General features: G+C 55.0%; 1 protein-coding gene across 3 annotated transcripts in view; it reads right to left on the bottom strand.

The window, feature by feature from the left end:
- Nucleotides 1-16,094, bottom strand: part of LOC105497656 (tenascin-X) — a 69,797-nt gene that overhangs the window by 26,748 nt on the left and 26,955 nt on the right. For all 3 annotated transcript variants that reach the window (XM_071097227.1, XM_071097228.1, XM_071097229.1), the window contains 10 exons: nt 15,343-15,633; nt 14,673-14,978; nt 12,349-12,681; nt 6,418-6,723; nt 4,747-5,055; nt 2,866-3,153; nt 2,292-2,600; nt 1,562-1,876; nt 1,131-1,448; nt 394-717 (listed from right to left, as the gene is read on the bottom strand). In XM_071097227.1, the coding sequence (XP_070953328.1) occupies nt 394-717; nt 1,131-1,448; nt 1,562-1,876; nt 2,292-2,600; nt 2,866-3,153; nt 4,747-5,055; nt 6,418-6,723; nt 12,349-12,681; nt 14,673-14,978; nt 15,343-15,633 (3,099 nt within the window). The remainder of the gene's footprint in view (nt 1-393; nt 718-1,130; nt 1,449-1,561; nt 1,877-2,291; nt 2,601-2,865; nt 3,154-4,746; nt 5,056-6,417; nt 6,724-12,348; nt 12,682-14,672; nt 14,979-15,342; nt 15,634-16,094) is intronic.

The raw sequence follows: 16,094 nt of genomic DNA, 5'->3' as shown, positions 1-16,094 counted from the left end.
TGATGGGTACCTGAGGTCTTTGTACTATTCTTTCTATTTACACATTTGAAATTTTATTTAACAAATACTTTTAATTTAATTAATTTGTATTTCAAAAATGTGTTCCAATCCCACAAAAAGGGTTCTCTATAGAGCTCCAAGGAAAAGCAGAGCCACAAACCAGCCAGTGAATCACCTCCTGAGAGGCCTCAGTCCCCGGGAGCCTCTCCCACATGGCTGGCACTTCTCCTGGATTTGCTCTCTTAGTCCCCAGATCACACCCATCCTGAGGCTTTAGCGAACAGGGCGCATTATAGGTTTGAGGTCTTGGGATCCTGGATCCCTAGTGGAAGAGATGCTGGAGGCTGCACTTTCCTAAGACCCAACCCAGAGGGCTCTGCAGCGCACACTCACCCGTGACGCCCACAGCGGACACCGGGCCCACACGCCGCCCCTCGTGGAGGCCGTACAGGTGCATCTTGTACTTGTGCCCGGGCTCCAGGCCCCCTACAGTGACCTCGCTCTCCTCGCCCCCGACACGCACCACCTGGGGCCGCCCGTCCCTGTCCTTGTACTGCACGGTGAAGGAGTCGAAGCGGCCCTGGGGGACGGTCCAGGAGAGGCTCAGCGAGTCAGGGGAGGATCCTGTCACTGTCAGCTCCCCCAGGAGCGGCTCCTCGGGGGGCTCCGGGGCCTCCGTGCTGGGTTCTGTGGGGCTGGGGGTCTCTTCCTCTGCAGCTGAGAAAAAAAGGACATAGAGAGAGTGAGGCAGGGTCCCTGGGGGATGTCCTTGGGACTTGGGGAAAAGGAGGGAGAACCCAAGGTTATGACTGGGGGACCTGAGGTCATTTCAGAGAAGCCCATTCTTGGGGCTGGGTGGTCCTGATCAGCTAACACATGACAAGTTCCAGGGTCAACTGTGGGGGACCTGGGACAGCCACCAGCACAGCAAAACTCCCGATGGCCCCTCCCTGCTCAGGAGGAGCCAGGGGTCAACCTCACAGGAAGGTCCAAGGGGAGCCCCAGCCCCAGCCACAAGCAGGTCTGTGGTGCTGACCAGACCCCTGTCACATTCCCCACCAGTCATCACCAAAGAACAAGAGGGTGGCCCTCCCACAGCACCCACCCTGTGGCTCCCACTGTTCACTCACCTGTCACCCCGATTGCAGACACAGGGCCCACGCGCTGGCCACCGTGGAAACCGTACAGGTTCATCTTGTATTTGTGGTCTGGCTCCAGGCCCGAGATGGTGACCCCGTCCTCATGCCCTGGCACCCGCACAGCCTTGGGCCGCCCGTCTCCGTTCCTGTACTGGACCAGGAAGTGGTCAAACTGGCCCTCAGGAACTGTCCAGGACAGGCTGAGGGAGTCAGGGGTGGCGTCTGTCACGGTCAGCTCCTCCAGGTGAGGCGTGATGGGGGGCTCGGGGGTTGCGGTGGGAGGTTCCGAAGGCTCCTCCTCCTCCGGGACTGGACAGAGACATGGAAAGAGAGGACTGAGGTGGGCAGGGTATCTGCGGGACTCTGCTCTCCTCTGGACTCTCCCACCATCTGAAAGGAGGCACAGTGGGCAGAGTTCTCACCTGTCAGGGCCTCGACATGGACAGGACCCACATGCTTCCCATCGCGGAAACCATACAGGGTCACCAGGTATCTGTGGTCGGATTCCAGGCCAGAGAGGGTGATGTCATTCCGGTCACCTCCTGTACGGACCGTTTGGAGTTGCCCTTCTCTATCTGTGTGCTGGATTTCGAAGGAGTCAAATTCTCCCTCAGTCACCATCCAGGAGAGATGCAGGGTGTGCGGCGTGGCCTCCTCCACTGTCAGCTCCCCGAGGCGGGGCTCAGGCGCTGGAGGGGTCGGGGCCGTGGTCTCAGTTTCCGTGTCTTCCCTGCGGGCTGGTTCACAGAGACAGGTAGAGACAGATGGCCGGTCTGTTGCTGCACCCAGACTCTCAAGAGAAGTGAGGGAGGAGAGGGAGCGAGGGCAAGCATCAACAATCGAAAGACCAGCTTTTGCTGCACGTGGGTGAATTTCAAAAGCATTGTGCTACGTGCAATAAACGAAACACAAGAGACTGCGTATTGTGATTCCATTACACAGAAAGCCAAAATGCTGTCTCCAGAATGACTGAAAGCAGACAGTGGTTGCTGGAGGCTGGGGCTGGGGCAGTGGACTCTAAAGCGGCACAAGGAAACTTTCTGGATCAATGGAAATGATATAAAATGGGAAGTTCAGAGATCTTATGGCTCAGTCAGACTTGGAGAGCCAGGCGGGAAGGAGGCACAGGTGTTCCAGCTGCCGCACACTCACCAGTTATGACGACGGCTGAGATGGGGCCCACACGCTTGCCGCTGTGCAGGCCGTAGAGCAGCAGCTTGTACCTGTGGGCGGGGTCCAGGCCCAGCACGCTGACCTCCCTGAGGCTGCCCTCCACGGGCACCACCTGGGGCTGCCCGTCCCTGTCCTTGTACTGGACCACAAAGGAGTCAAATTGGCCCTCAGGGACTGTCCAGGAGAGGCCCACGGAGTTCTGGGTCACGCTGGTCACCTGCAGCTCCTCCCCCAGACGGGGTTTTGGGGGACGCTTTGTTCCAGTATCGTCCATAGCACTCCGGGCCTCTGAGATGGAGACACGGAGAGGAAACGGCTGAGCTGTTTCTGGAAGCCTGGGTGACCTCGAAGGGCAGGATCGAGAGGTCTGGAGACAGGGCTTTGCGTGGTTGAGTCCTGCTGGGCTGTGCTAGGGGCTTGTGCAGGGACGTGGGGAGCTGGATCTGAGCCGAGTGGCTGGGGCCAAATAATGGTAATGGCAGCCACCACAAGTGATCATCTGCTGCTTGGCCTGAGGGGAGCAGAGCAGGGACCTGCAGGGAATGTCCCTCACCCGTGGTGCCGTCGGCAGTGAGGGGGCCATGGCGCTTCTTGCCCAGGAGGCCATAGAGGAGGAATCTGTACTTGCGGCCGGCGTCCAGAGGGGCGATGGTGACAGAGCGCTCGTGGCCCTCCACGGGCACCACCTGGGGCCCGTCTTTGTCTTTGAACTGGACCACAAAAGAGTCGAACTGGCCCTCAGGGACCGTCCAGGAGAGGTGCAGTGAGTCTGGGGTGGGGTCTGTCACCCACAGCTCCCCAAGGCGAGGTGGGGCCCCTGGGCTGGCGTCACCTCGGGCAGCTGATGGAGAGGAAAGGTTCTTGTGTTTATTTTTTCCAGAACGACTCCGTGACTGCCTCCCTCTGGGGCTGGAAAAACCCAGAACTGCCCAAATGCTCAGTGCTTCCCCAAAATATTTCCATCACCTCCCATCCTCACCACCATCTCCATCTGGTCCACGCCTCTTTCCCCTTGACCCAAGTTGGGAGGGTCACCTGTCCTGAGTCACCTCCGGGAAAAGAGATTCCCTAGCTCCCTGCCTCGTCTTACTCCCCTTTCTGTCCAGCCTCTTTCCACCTCTCACAGACTGCTTCCCCAGCACCCAGCAGGGTGCAGCTGCTTGCAGACTGGGTCTCTATCTCCTCTTACCCAGGAGCACATGACTTGGCTGGCCCCTGAGGAAAGGAGTGATTTGGCCAGCCCCGAGGAGCACAGGATCCCTGATGGGGGCAGACAGCAGGTGGGGGAGGCAGGATGATATGACACAGGTAGCTCTCACTCCTTCTCCTTTCCCTTTCTTATTCTCACTGGCTGGCCCGGGAGAACTAAGGCTCCCATGGGACCTGGTGAAGAAGCGTGGGCTGCGTGTGAGAATGTTGAGGGGGATGAAGCTGGGGAGCTCAGGCAGGGAAGGGATCTAGTGTCTGCCCGAGGAGCCATCCCAGGGCTTGAGAAGGAGCTGGCCTGCTGCCTTCCTGGACGGTGAGGATGCTGACGACATTGTTATTGCAAGTTTTCTGGCAACAGGGAGCCCCCAGGGGCAGGGGAGGGCCTGGACTGAACCCTCGGAAAGGGGCACAACTGGGCTGGGCTCCTCTGGTTCCCAATTTCTGAGGCTCCAGAAGGAGGGCAGAGAAGGAAGGACAGCCTCTGTAGGAGGCACATATGGGCCCAGACAGGCCTGAACTAGGAGGTTGAGAACCTGGGTGAGAGTCGTAGGGGAGACAGCAAAGACTCTCAGGAGGTGATGGATTCGCAAGGCAGGAAGGGCTCCTGGCTCTCCTCGCCCCTTCTCCCAGCACCCCCAGGCTCCCACATCCACCCTGCAGGAAGAGGCCTGCAGGGGCTTCCCTCATCCAACAACAGTGGAAATTACAAGAAGAGAGGCAGAGTCAGCAGCGGAGAGCAGACCCAGGAACTGGACCCAGTCTCCTGGTCCTCATCTGCTTTGTGGCTTTTCTTTCTTTCTTTTTTTTTTTTTCTTGATCTTTTTGGAGACAGAGTCTCACTCTATCACCTAGGCTGGAGTGCAGTGGCACGATCTTGGTTCACTGTAGCCTCCATCTCCCGGGTTCAAGTGATTCTTGTGTCTCAGACTCCCGAGTAGCTGGAATTACTAGCACCCGTCACCACACCCAGCTAATTTTTGTCTTTTTAGTAGAGACAGGGTTTTGCCATGTTGGCCAGGCTGGTCTCGAACTCCTGACCTCAAGTGATCCACCTGCCTCGACCTCCCAAAGTGCTGGGATTACAGGCGTGAGTCACCATACTAGCACCATGTGGCTTTTCAAATGAGACAGAGCAGGTGGACAAAGGCAAGACTCAGTAGAGGGAGGGAAGAGAAGGGTGGGAAGGCTGTGGCCTCAGGCTCAGCTGTGTGGGGGCCCCTCTCACCCGTCTTTGCCTCCACAGAGACTGGGCTGCGTCGTTTCCCGTCTTGGATCCCAAAGAGCAGGAACTTGTACTTGCGGGAGGGTTCCAAGCCAGGGATGGTGACCTCCCGCTGGTCTGCAGCCACAGGCACCACCTGCGGCTGCCCGTCCCTGTCCTTGTACTGAACCACAAAGGAGTCGAATTCACCCTCAGGGACTGTCCACGAGAGGCCCACAGAGTCAGGGGTTACATCCGTCACTGTCAGCTCCCCTAGGCGTGGCTCCAGGGGAGGTTCGGAGGCCTCCGTGGCTGGGGCTGGTGGGAGGGGAGCTGGGATTTGGGAAGACAAAGAACATGGTTGAGATCTCTGAGGGGAGAACCCATGGGTTTTGAGGGCCTCAAGGGGGCTGTGAACTGAGATGGGGAATAGTTACACGTTTATTTCCAGACCTCTAACTGAAATGCAGCATTTCTTTCAAAAACTAATACAGAAAACCAACCAGAGTAGAATTATTGTGACTTTGTTACCAATAGAAACCACGGATGTTTTCACGTCACCTTAGAGTTATTGCAGAAACTTTAAAATACCTTTTATATCCATCACTGCTTCTAAATTTTGTAGTTTAGTAAACACATCACCAAGTCCTGTTATTTAATGAGCTAGTCAATAAGTTCAAGTATTACTAAATCATAAATTTGGATTTTTAAGAAATATTTTGGGCCAGGTGCAGTGGCTCACGCCTGGCACTTTGGGATGCCGAGGTGGGCGGATCACCTGAGGTCAGGAATTTGAGACCAGCCTGGCCGACATGGTGAAATCCTGTCTCTACTAAAAACACAAAAAATTAGCTGGGTGTGGTGGTGCGTGCCTGTAATCCCAGTTACTCTGGAGGCTGAGGCAGGAGAATTGCTTGAACCCGGGAAGTGGAGGTTGCAATGAGTCGAGATTGCGCCATTGCACTCCAGCCTGGGTGACAAGAGCGAAACTCCGTCTCAAAAATAAAAAAGAAATATTTTGATAACTGTCTATGAATATAATTTGTTTCCTTTGTAATCCTATACATTTTATTTTACAGATTTAAAAACATTGCCTTGAGGCGGGGTAGGGGTTTCACCAGATGCCACAGCACAAAAGTTGTGGAGAACCTGTGCCCAGGAAACCATGAGGGGCAGGAAGGAGCCTGGAGCAAGAGCAAGGGCGGCCTCCTGGAGAGACGAAAACTCGCGTGGGCCAGGATGGAACGCAGTGCAGGCAGGTGGCAGAGGACTCCTGAGAAGGGACTCAGGATATGCAGCACTTCGCCTCAACAAAAAAGGCCAGAAGCGGGAGGTGGCAGCTGTGTCCAAGTCGCAGCAGGGTTGTAAAGAGAAGGGGTGGAAACAGCTATGGGCAGTTGGAGAGGGGGAGAGAAAGTCTGTGGCTGGATTTAGGCCAAATGGGAAGAAGACATTCCCCTAGGCGGGGGGCAGAGTGGAGATGGGGAAGGAGCTGGAGGGCTGAGAAGGTTCCAGCCCTGGGAGGAGTAAAGGGGTCAGGGAACAGAAAGACTGGCAGGGTCACCGAGTCAGGGCCTGAGGGGATCCAGCCCCTCAGTGAGGGTGCGGTGGTACCAAGGCAGGGCTGGGAGAAGGGCCATGGAGTGGGGAGCTCTGGATAACCAGAGATGGGGACTGAGTCCCCCCATTACTCACCCGTCATGATGACCACAGACAGGGGGCCCACGCGTTGCCCATCATGTAGTCCATACATGTTCATCTTGTATTTTCTCTCAGGCTCCAGGTTGTAGATTGTGACCTCCTGCTGGTCTGCAGCCACCGGCACCGCCTGAGGCTGCCCGTCCTTGTCTTTGTACTGGACCATGAAGGAGTCAAACTGGCCCTCAGGGACTGTCCAGGAGAGGCCCACAGAGTTGGGGGTCACGTCTGTCACTGTCAGCTCTCCTAGGCGTGGCTCCAGAGGGGGCTTGGTGGCTGGAGGGGTCTCTTCTTGTTGTGGGGCTGGGACAGAAATGGTAGGGGGCTGTTAGTAAAGAACCCCCCTTTTCTTATAGTAATGATGTCTAGTTATTTTTTGCTATTTTTTTTGAGATGGAGTCTTACTGTCACCCAGAGCAGTGGGAAACCTCAGCTCACTGCAGCCTCTGCCTCCCCGGTTCAAGCGATCCTCCTGCCTCAGCCTCCCAAGTAGCTGGGACTACAGGTGTGCGCGACCCTGCCTGGTTAATTTTGTGTGTGTGTGTGTATTTTTAGTGGAGACAGGGTTTTGCCATGTTGGTCAGGCTGGTCTCAAACTCCTGACCTCAGGTGATCCACCTGCCTCAGCCCCTAAAGTGCCGGGATTACAGGTGTGAGTCACCACACCCAGCGATGTCTGTTGCATTTGTGGAAACTGCAAGATGGTTTTGATGTAAAAGTGTATTGATCTGAACACCTGTCTGGTCAACAATCCTTCACTAGGTCCCTGCCTGGTGTCTGAGGCTGCACTTGTTGGGGGAGAAGAGTGTCAGCTGTCATTGACACCCTAGGAAAGTGCTGAAATTCCATCTATATGCCAGTGACTCCAGATTTATACTCTCTGTCCAGACCTCCCCTGAATCCCAGACTAGTGTTTGTGCAGTGTCTTCCTTGGAGGCCTACTTGTGTGTCAAACTCAACAAGTGCAAAACTGAGCCTCCAAGCTTCCCGACACCTGCTCCAGCCACAGCCTCCCCACCTCAGTAAGATTACAACCTTTTTTTTTTTTTTTTTGAGACGGAGTTTCACTCTTGTTGCTCAGGCTGGAGTGCAATGGCGTGCTTGTAGGTCACCATAACCTCCGCCTCCCGGACTCAAGTGATTCTCCTGCCTCAGCCTCCCGAGTAGCTGGGATTACAGGCATGCGCCACCATGTCCAGCTAGTTTTATATTTTCAGTAGAGATGGGGTTTCTCCATGTTAGTCAGGTTGGTCTCGAACTCCCGACCTCAGATGATCCGCCTGCCTCGGCCTCCCAAAGTGCTGGGGTTACAGGCGTGAGCCTCCACACCCAGCCAAGATTACAACTTCATTCTTCCAGCTGTTCAGATCAAAACCCCCGGAGTCATCCCCGAATCCTCTTACACTCCACATCCGCCCTGTGGGTACGTCCTGTTGTCACTACCTTCAGAGTCTGACCCCTCCTTGCCACCTCCAAGCACCACTGTCTCCTCCTGGATTATCACAACATTCTCCCAGGTCACCGCCTTCTGCCCTCACCCCCCTTTGGTCTGTTGGGTCTGCAGCCAGAAGAATCCTGTTAACACATTAGCCAGAGCTGGTTCCTGCAGTGGCTTCTATCTCACTCAGGGTGAAATCCAAGTCCTGCAGTGGCCTCTAAGGTCCCGTATTCATCTCTTAGATCATTCTTATTGCCTGCCCTCCTCCAACTCCACCCCAAAACACACTGCATTCCTCACTGTCTGCAGACGTTTGGGGCTGCTTTCCGCCTGCCAGTCTCTGCATTTGCTCTTCCTTCTGTCTGGGACGCTCTTTCCCCAAATACCTAGGTGGCTGTCCTCTCACCTCCTTCAGGGCTTTCCTCACACACTGCCCTCTCTGCGAGGCCCTCGTTGTCCCCCTACTAGGCTCTGCTTTTCTCCACTACTGATCACTGTCACATCCGGTGCCACCGACATATTTGTGCAATTTGTTGCCTGTCCCCCTCCACTAGAATGTGAGCCCCTCAGGCAAGAGCTTTGCTTAATTCACTGCTGTGTCCCAGTGCCTGGCACACAGTAGGTACTCCACAAATGTCTGTAAAATAATGAGTGGTCTGCAGGTCTGGGCTCAGGACCTGCAGATCCCCACCACTCCCGCATGAGGAAGCACTCATTAGCCAGTGAACTAGAGGGTAGTCCCAAGAGGCAAAATGGCAGAGAAGGTGACTGGATGGGTGGGGCTCCTAAGAACTTGTTTCTCTGGCTTCCTTGGGAGGACAAGACAAGGCTCCAGGCAAGTGACACCTGCTTGAAACAGGCTGGTGACCAGGCCTCAGGAAGACAGAAAAGAGTCAGGCAGGGGAGGGCCGGTGTGGAGGCAGCTGAGGTGGTGGGAGGGAGCAGAGTGACCACCATGTATTGAACATCTGCTATTTACAGGTACCAGGCTGGGTATTTTCTCTCATTTCATTTGCCTTCTAACCTTACTTGTTCCCGCAGCACCCATTCCCTGCTCCTTTTTGCCCTTTTTGCACTTCTTTCCATGAGGGAATGAAAATGTCCTTCACCATCAAGTTTTATTGCTGGTGGTTTGGACTAATTGGAAAGGTGCAATTATAACGATTCATGACTCTGGCAGTCCCCATGCTGCATGTGGGACAGTCCTTTTCCAATTTAGAAGTGTGTCTAATGAGCTCCACGCACCTCTCCCCCTGACAACTGCATTGTGTGTGCTGCCAGGCACAGCCTCCAGCTTGGCGGACTCCAGCTGCTTCGTCCCTTTGCTGCTCTGATAATGTGCATTGACGCCCATTTCTTTCCTAAAGGGCCTCATCTATTTTATCCAGGATGTGTAAAATACACGTTTCAAAATATCCAGCATTAGAACATGGATATACAGGGATTCCCTCACGGGAAGGTCTGAGCAAAAGACGAATGAGCTGAGAAGATGCCAGACATGTTACATCACCACCTCTAACCGTGACAACAAGCTGGGCGGTGCTTACTCCCTCCTGAACATGAGTAAGCTGAGGTTCCAGGAGAGGAGGTAAGTTTTTCAAGATCACACAGCTGGCCGGGCACGGTGCCTCACACCTGTAATCCCAGCACTTTGGGAGGCCGAGGTGGGTGGATCACCTGAGGTCAGAAGTTCGAGACCAGCCTGGCTAACACAGTGAAACCCTGTCTCTACTAAAAATACAAAAATTAGCCGGGTGTGGTGGCGCATGCCTGTAAGCCCAGCTACTCGGGGTGCTGAGGCAGGAGGACTGCTTGAATCTGGGAACCAGAGGTTGCAGTGAGCCGAGATCACACCACTGCACTCCAGCCTGGGTGATAAAGCAAGACTCTGTCTTTAAAAAAAAAAAAAAAAAAAAAAAATGGCCGGGCGCGGTGGCTCAAGCCTGTAATCCCAGCACTTTGGGAGGCCGAGACGGGCGGATCACGAGGTCAGGAGATCGAGACCATCCTGGCTAACACGGTGAAACCCCGTCTCTACTAAAAAATACAAAAAATTAGCCGGGTGAGGTGGCGGGCGCCTGTAGTCCCAGCTACTTGGGAGGCTGAGGCAGGAGAATGGCGTGAACCCGGGAGGCGGAGCTTGCAGTGAGCCGAGATCGCGCCACTGCACTCCAGCCTGGGGCACAGAGCAAGACTCCGTCTCAAAAAAAAAAAAAAAAAAAAAAAAAAAAAAAAAAAAATCATTCAGCTGAGAACAGAGGAAGACAGGAAGGACTCAGTTTGTCAGATTCCCAAACTCCATTTATCTCTACTGCACTGCCTCAGTAGTCAGTGCCTGGAGGAGCCCATCCTTACTCCAGGGACCAGGTACAGGGCCTCACAGAGCCCAGTGTGGGTCCCTGGGACAGAGGGGCAGAGGGAGCATCACTCCAGGAGCAGCCGTGGCAGCATGTCTGGGTCTGGCACCAGCCTCCACCCTACAACCTCAGGCCCCAAGGAGAGTCACTCAGGGTGGTTTTGCCCTCTCCCTCTTCTCAGGGCTGACTGAGGTAAAGAAAATAAATTGAGGGTGGAAGGTTCTGGAAATGAAATCAACCAAGTCATGATGAGGCTGAGCTTGGTGGAATTACAGAAACCATGTTCTGGAAAACTATCTATTTCTCTACTTTTAATTTTTTAATCATTCCCCTTATAGTAAAAGTTATTTTTGAGAAAGGTGTGTCTTTGTTTCTGTGAGCAAAGGGAAAAAAAAAGAGATTCCCCTCACTGTTACCAAACCGGGCAGGTCAGCCCGAGGGTCCCAGAGGCACTGCTGCCCACTCAGCCTCTTGGGCTGAGGCCCTGGAGAGGAGGTGCCCAGGCTGGTCCCGTGTGGCGGTGGATGTGGCCCTGTAACCAGGCCTGAGAGAGAGGGTGGAAGGGATGTTCTTCTTTGCTGTAAAGTCACTCACTGGATGAGTAGTAAAGAAAGACTTGTGGCCGGGTGCGGTGGCTCACGCCTATAATCCCAACACTTCGGGAGGCCAAGGCGGGTGGATCACTTGAGGTCAGGAGTTTGAGACGAGCCCGGCTGACATGGTAAAACCCCATCTCTATTAAAAATACAAAAATTAACCAGGCATGGTGGTGCGTGCCTGTAATCCCAGCTACTCGGGAGGCTGAGGCAGGAGAATCACTTGAACCTGGGAGGCAGAGGTTGCAGTGAGCCGAGACTGCATCACTGCATTCCAACCTGGGCAACAGAGCAAGACTCAGTCTCAAAAAAAAAAAAAAAAAAAAAAAAGAAAGAAAGAAGAAAGAGAAAGCTTTGTGGTCAGGTGTGGTGGCTCACCCCTGTAATACCAGAACTTTAGGAGGCTGAGGTGGGTGGATCACTTGAGGATCTGGAGTTTGAGACCAGTCTGGTCAACATGGTGAACCCCGTCTCTACTAAAAATACAAAAAAGTAACGGGGTGTGGTGGCACGCATCTGTAGTCCCAGCTACTTGGGAGGCCGAGGCAGGAGAAACGCTTGAACCTGGGATGCAGAGGTTGCAGTGGGCTGAGATCATGCCACTGCATTCCAGGCTGGGCAACAGAGTGAGACTCTGTCTCAAAAAAAAAAAAAAAAAAAAAAAGGAAAAGACTAGAAAGAAGAGAAAGCTTGCTTCAAGCTGCACTGATGAAGAGGCCAATGTCTCATGCACATTCTCCCATCTAAGTACTAACCAGACCTGATCCTGCTTAGCTTCTGAGATCAGAGGAGATGACGGGCTACCTTCAGGGTGGTATGGCCTTACAGTCATGTGCATTCTGACCGAGTAACTGAACCAGCCAAAGGGGACAAAGCAGACCCCAGAGTAAGAATATTTATAACAATTCTCACAGCAGACACTGGCAGCATATTTACTTTTGCCAGGTCCATTCTTGATGCTTTACATCTGTTAACTCACTTAACCCTCACAATAGCTCTGTGAAGTAGATGTCTCCATTTTACGGACAAGAAAACAGGGGCGCAGAAAAAATTTTTTTTTTTTGAGACGGAGTCTCGCTCTGTCGCCCAGGCTGGAGTGCAGTGGCGAGATCTCAGCTCACTGCAAGCTCCGCCGCCCGAGTTTACGCCATTCTCCTGCCTCAGCCTCCCGAGTAGCTGGGACTACAGGCGCCTGCCACCTCGCCCGGCTAGTTTTTTGTATTTTTTAGTAGAGACGGGGTTTCACCGTGTTAGCCAGGATGGTCTTGATCTCTTGACCTCGTGATCCGCCCGTCTCGGCCTCCCAAAGTGCTGGGATTACAGGCTTGAGCCACCGCGCCTGGCCCGCAGAAAATTTAAAACTTGCTCAGGGCCATGAAAGCTGGTGGTACCCCAGTCCCCAGTGATATACTCTTTCTAGGTCTTCCCCTGGCAGGTGGCCTCAAGGTTCCACTGGAGCAAGGAGAGCAACTGGGTATAGGGAAGCTGGAAGCCAGCAGTGGGAGGGAACCAAAGCAGGCCCCTGCCCCTTACTCACCTGTCACGCCCACGGCAGACACCGGGCCCACGCGCTGTCCCTCGTGGAGGCCGTACAGGTGCATCTTGTACTTGTGCCCGGGCTCCAGGCCCCCCACGGTGACCTCACTCTCCTCACCCCCAACACGCACCGCCTGGGGCCGCCCATCCCTGTCTTTGTACTGCACGGTGAAGGAGTCGAAGCGGCCCTGGGGGACGGTCCAGGAGAGGCTCAGCGAGTCAGGGGAGGATCCTGTCACTGTCAGCTCCCCCAGGAGCGGCTCCTCAGAGGACTCTGGGGCCTCCGTGCCCAGTTCTGTGGGGCTGGGGGTCTCGTCCACATCCTCCTGAGGAGCTGAGAGAAGAGGCAGAGGCATGAAGAGCTGCTGGCTTTGCAGCTGCCCACAGAGGACAGCCATGGAAACGCCCTCACGCTGTGGGCTCAGGGGCTCTGTAGCCTTTGTATTCGCCATTGGGTCACTCACAGATGGAAAGGGCTGAGGCAGCCCTTGCCCCATCCTGCTCTGGTGGGTTCTGTGGGGGTGAGGGGTCTCCCTTCGTGTCTGAGAAAGGAGCTGAGATGGGAAGAGAGGAAGCCACTGAGGGTTCTTCCAAACCACGTTCACTGACAGTGCTGACCTCAGACAGTGAGGAGGGCAGTGAGGCCTCTTCCTACCTGCACCCTCCCCAGGGCACTGTGGCTGCCCCACCCCTCATATGAGGATCTGACTATGGAATGTGCTCCTGCTGTGGCCTCCCCAGGCAGCCCTGCCCCTCCCTCCCCTTTAACCCCAAGGAATGAATTGCTAAGGCAGGGCTCCAGGCATGAGTGGGAGAAAAATTCTGGGTGAGTGGGATCCAGGGAGGGCCGTGCCCTTCCCTGGCTGGCTCTGGAATCACAGCCCTGTGGGGACCTACCCGCCCCCTGCAGTTAGGTCTCTGCTGAGGCTCCATGGCGTGGGGAGACTGTGGCACAAGGGAAGCCAGCCCTTCTGTGACCCGCTACATGGGGGACTACTTTGGGATAGCAGATTGAGGAAAGAATTGGCAAGAATGACAACCCAGAGGAAGGGAGGGAAGTGGGGAGGAAAAAAGATGACTGGGAAGTGAGAGAGTCAGGGAGAAATTGCAGCTCGCTCTGAAAATGCTTTGCTGCTCCAAGCACTATTCTAAGTGTGTGAGGGTGGTTTGTTTTTGTTTTTGTTTTTTGAGATGAAGTCGCTCTGTTGCCCAGGCTGGAGTGCAGTGGTGCCATCTCGGCTCACTGCAAGCTCCGCCTCCCGGGTTCACGCCATTCTCCTGCCTCATCCTCCTGAGTAGCTGGGACTACAGGTGCCCGCCACCATGCTTGGCTAATTTTTTATATTTTTAGTGGAGACAGGGTTTCACCATGTTAGCCAGGATGGTCTCGATCTCCTGATCTCGTGATCCACCTGCCTCGGCCTCCCAAAGTGCTGGGATTACAGGCATGAGCCACCGTGCCCCGTGCCTAGCCTAAGTGTTATATGTATATTAACTCATGTAATTCCAACAGCTCTGTGCAGTGGTAACCATTATCCCCACCTGACAGAAGGGAAAGCTGAGGCACAGAGAGGTTAAGCAATTTGCACAAGGTCCTCCAGGAAGCAAGTTGCAAGGCTGGTAGTGAGACTCAGGCAGTTGGCTCTGGAGTCTTTGCTCCTAACCACTATCCACACTATCTCTCATCAAATAATTCACAGGCTAGGGGAATGGCACCAGACAGGGAAAGACTGGGACATGGAGGAACAGGCTGGGATGCTGGGCTGAATGCAATCCCTTTGCCCTGTTCCAAGCGGGTTGGGAGTCAAGGAGTCGGGAGCTGGGAGGAGTCCTCTTCATGCTGAGAAAGGCTAGAGAAATGTGGTGCTCTTGTCACTTGGATCTGCCACCTCTGAATACAGCAGAAATGGCAGGAGGGTGTGGGCAGCAGGTGACAGAAGCCCAGAAGTGACCATGGCCCAAACCAGACCATGAAGGAGCCCAGTAAAAACTGAGGGGTGAGAACACAGTGACCGAATGGTGAGGACATCTGTGGGGAGGACAGCCCCAGGTGGAAGGATGAGTCCAGGTGCTTGGAACGGGGGAAAATAGGACCTGCCCTTGGAGATGAAGAAGTGAGGCTGAGAAAGAGATGAGGATCTGGAGGCTGGATGACAGGGACCTGGCATGCAGAGGACAGGAGAGCAGTGGGGGAGGAAGTGGGTGGAGGCTTTGGCAAAATGAGCTGAGAAGGCGAAGGTGGAGGGAGGCTGGAAGGAGCCCCAGCCAAGTCCTGCTCACAGGATGGGGCTAGCAGGGGAGGGAGGCCTGGCAGCCATGACTCACCAGTCTTGGCCACCACAGACTCGGGCCCCACACGCTGCCTGCCACGAAGCCCGTAGAGGTTCATCTTATACTTCCGGTCGGGATCCAGGCCGGGGACGGTAACCTCATTCTCATCCCCCGCAACAGGCACTGCCTGGGGCTGCCCCTGTGCATCTTTGTACTGGACCATGAACGAGTCGAAGGGGCCCTGGGCCACCGTCCATGAGAGGCGCAAAGAGTCTGGGGTCACACCGGTCACTGTCAGTTCCCCCAGGAGGGGCTGCTCCAGGGACTCGGGGCGGGGGGGCTCCTCTTTCCTCTCTGGAGCTGTAAACAAGAAGATCCAGCCAGGTGCTGAACTGGCAGCCTGGGAGACTGGGGCTTGGGGTTTGGACGGGCTGTCACACCTACGGGGGGTGGAGGGTCACTAGTCCATTAATTTGAGTGCTAAACTTCTGGGAAGCCTGACACAGCCAGGGTATGACACACCTTCTGGGCCTCGGGGAGCTGCTGCTTGGGATGGAAGGGGCCCAGCAGTGCGGGGGAGTCTGGCTGCCCCTCAGGCCAGGAGTGGGGCCAGGAAGCTGGAGTCAGCCGTCTTCCTGGGGGACCCCAGCTGGTTTCGGGCTGAAGGCAAGTGTGCAGAGGGCTAAAAAGGGGTCACATGGGGGCTGAGGTGGCTGTTACTCACCAGTGGTGCCATCGGCCGTGAGGGGGCCATACCGCTTCTTATTCGCGATTCCAAACAGAGTGAATCTGTACTTGTGGTCAGGGTCCAGTGAGGAGACAACAAATGAACGCTCAGGCCCTTCCACAGGTACCACCTGGGGCCGTCCATCCTTGTCCCTGTACTGGACCATGAAGGTGTCGAACTGGCCCTCAGGGACAGTCCAGGAGAGGTGCAGTGAGTCTGGGGTAGGGTCTGTCACCCACAGGTTTCCCAGACGGGGTGGAGTCCCTGGACGTGGGTCACTCTGAGGCACTAGGAACAGCGGGTAGAGAGAAGGGAGGGGCTTAGGTCCAAGGAGAACGAGGAAGCCAAATCCCACATGGGAATGCTGTGTGAGGCTGTGCAGGTTGTTCACTGTACAAAAGTGCATTTGCTGAGGGAGTACAAAGGGACTGAAATCCAGCCAGCACTCTGCTTGCTGAGCTGTGTGCCCTGGTGAGGAGTGGTGTCCACTTAAAGGAACGGGTGCCTTCTTCCAAACGGCATGGAAGCACTGCGTGGACTAGTGTGGCTCTGCCTCCAACCACAAACTGGAGCAGCAGGGACCTTCAGAAAGAGGGGAGCCCAGCCAGGCCCTTTCACATCTCCATAGCCAGGGAAATCTTCCCAGTACAACCTCCACTGCTTCCAAGCCTAACTACTAGCTGGCTTCTTCTCCAAGACAGGAGAGCACAATCCTTGAAGTATTTTAATGTGGGACAGCCTCCCTCATC

This window comes from Macaca nemestrina, chromosome 5, assembly GCF_043159975.1.
Source record: "Macaca nemestrina isolate mMacNem1 chromosome 5, mMacNem.hap1, whole genome shotgun sequence".
Lineage (NCBI taxonomy): Eukaryota > Metazoa > Chordata > Mammalia > Primates > Cercopithecidae > Macaca > Macaca nemestrina.
This window is presented reverse-complemented; position numbering and strand designations above follow the sequence as displayed.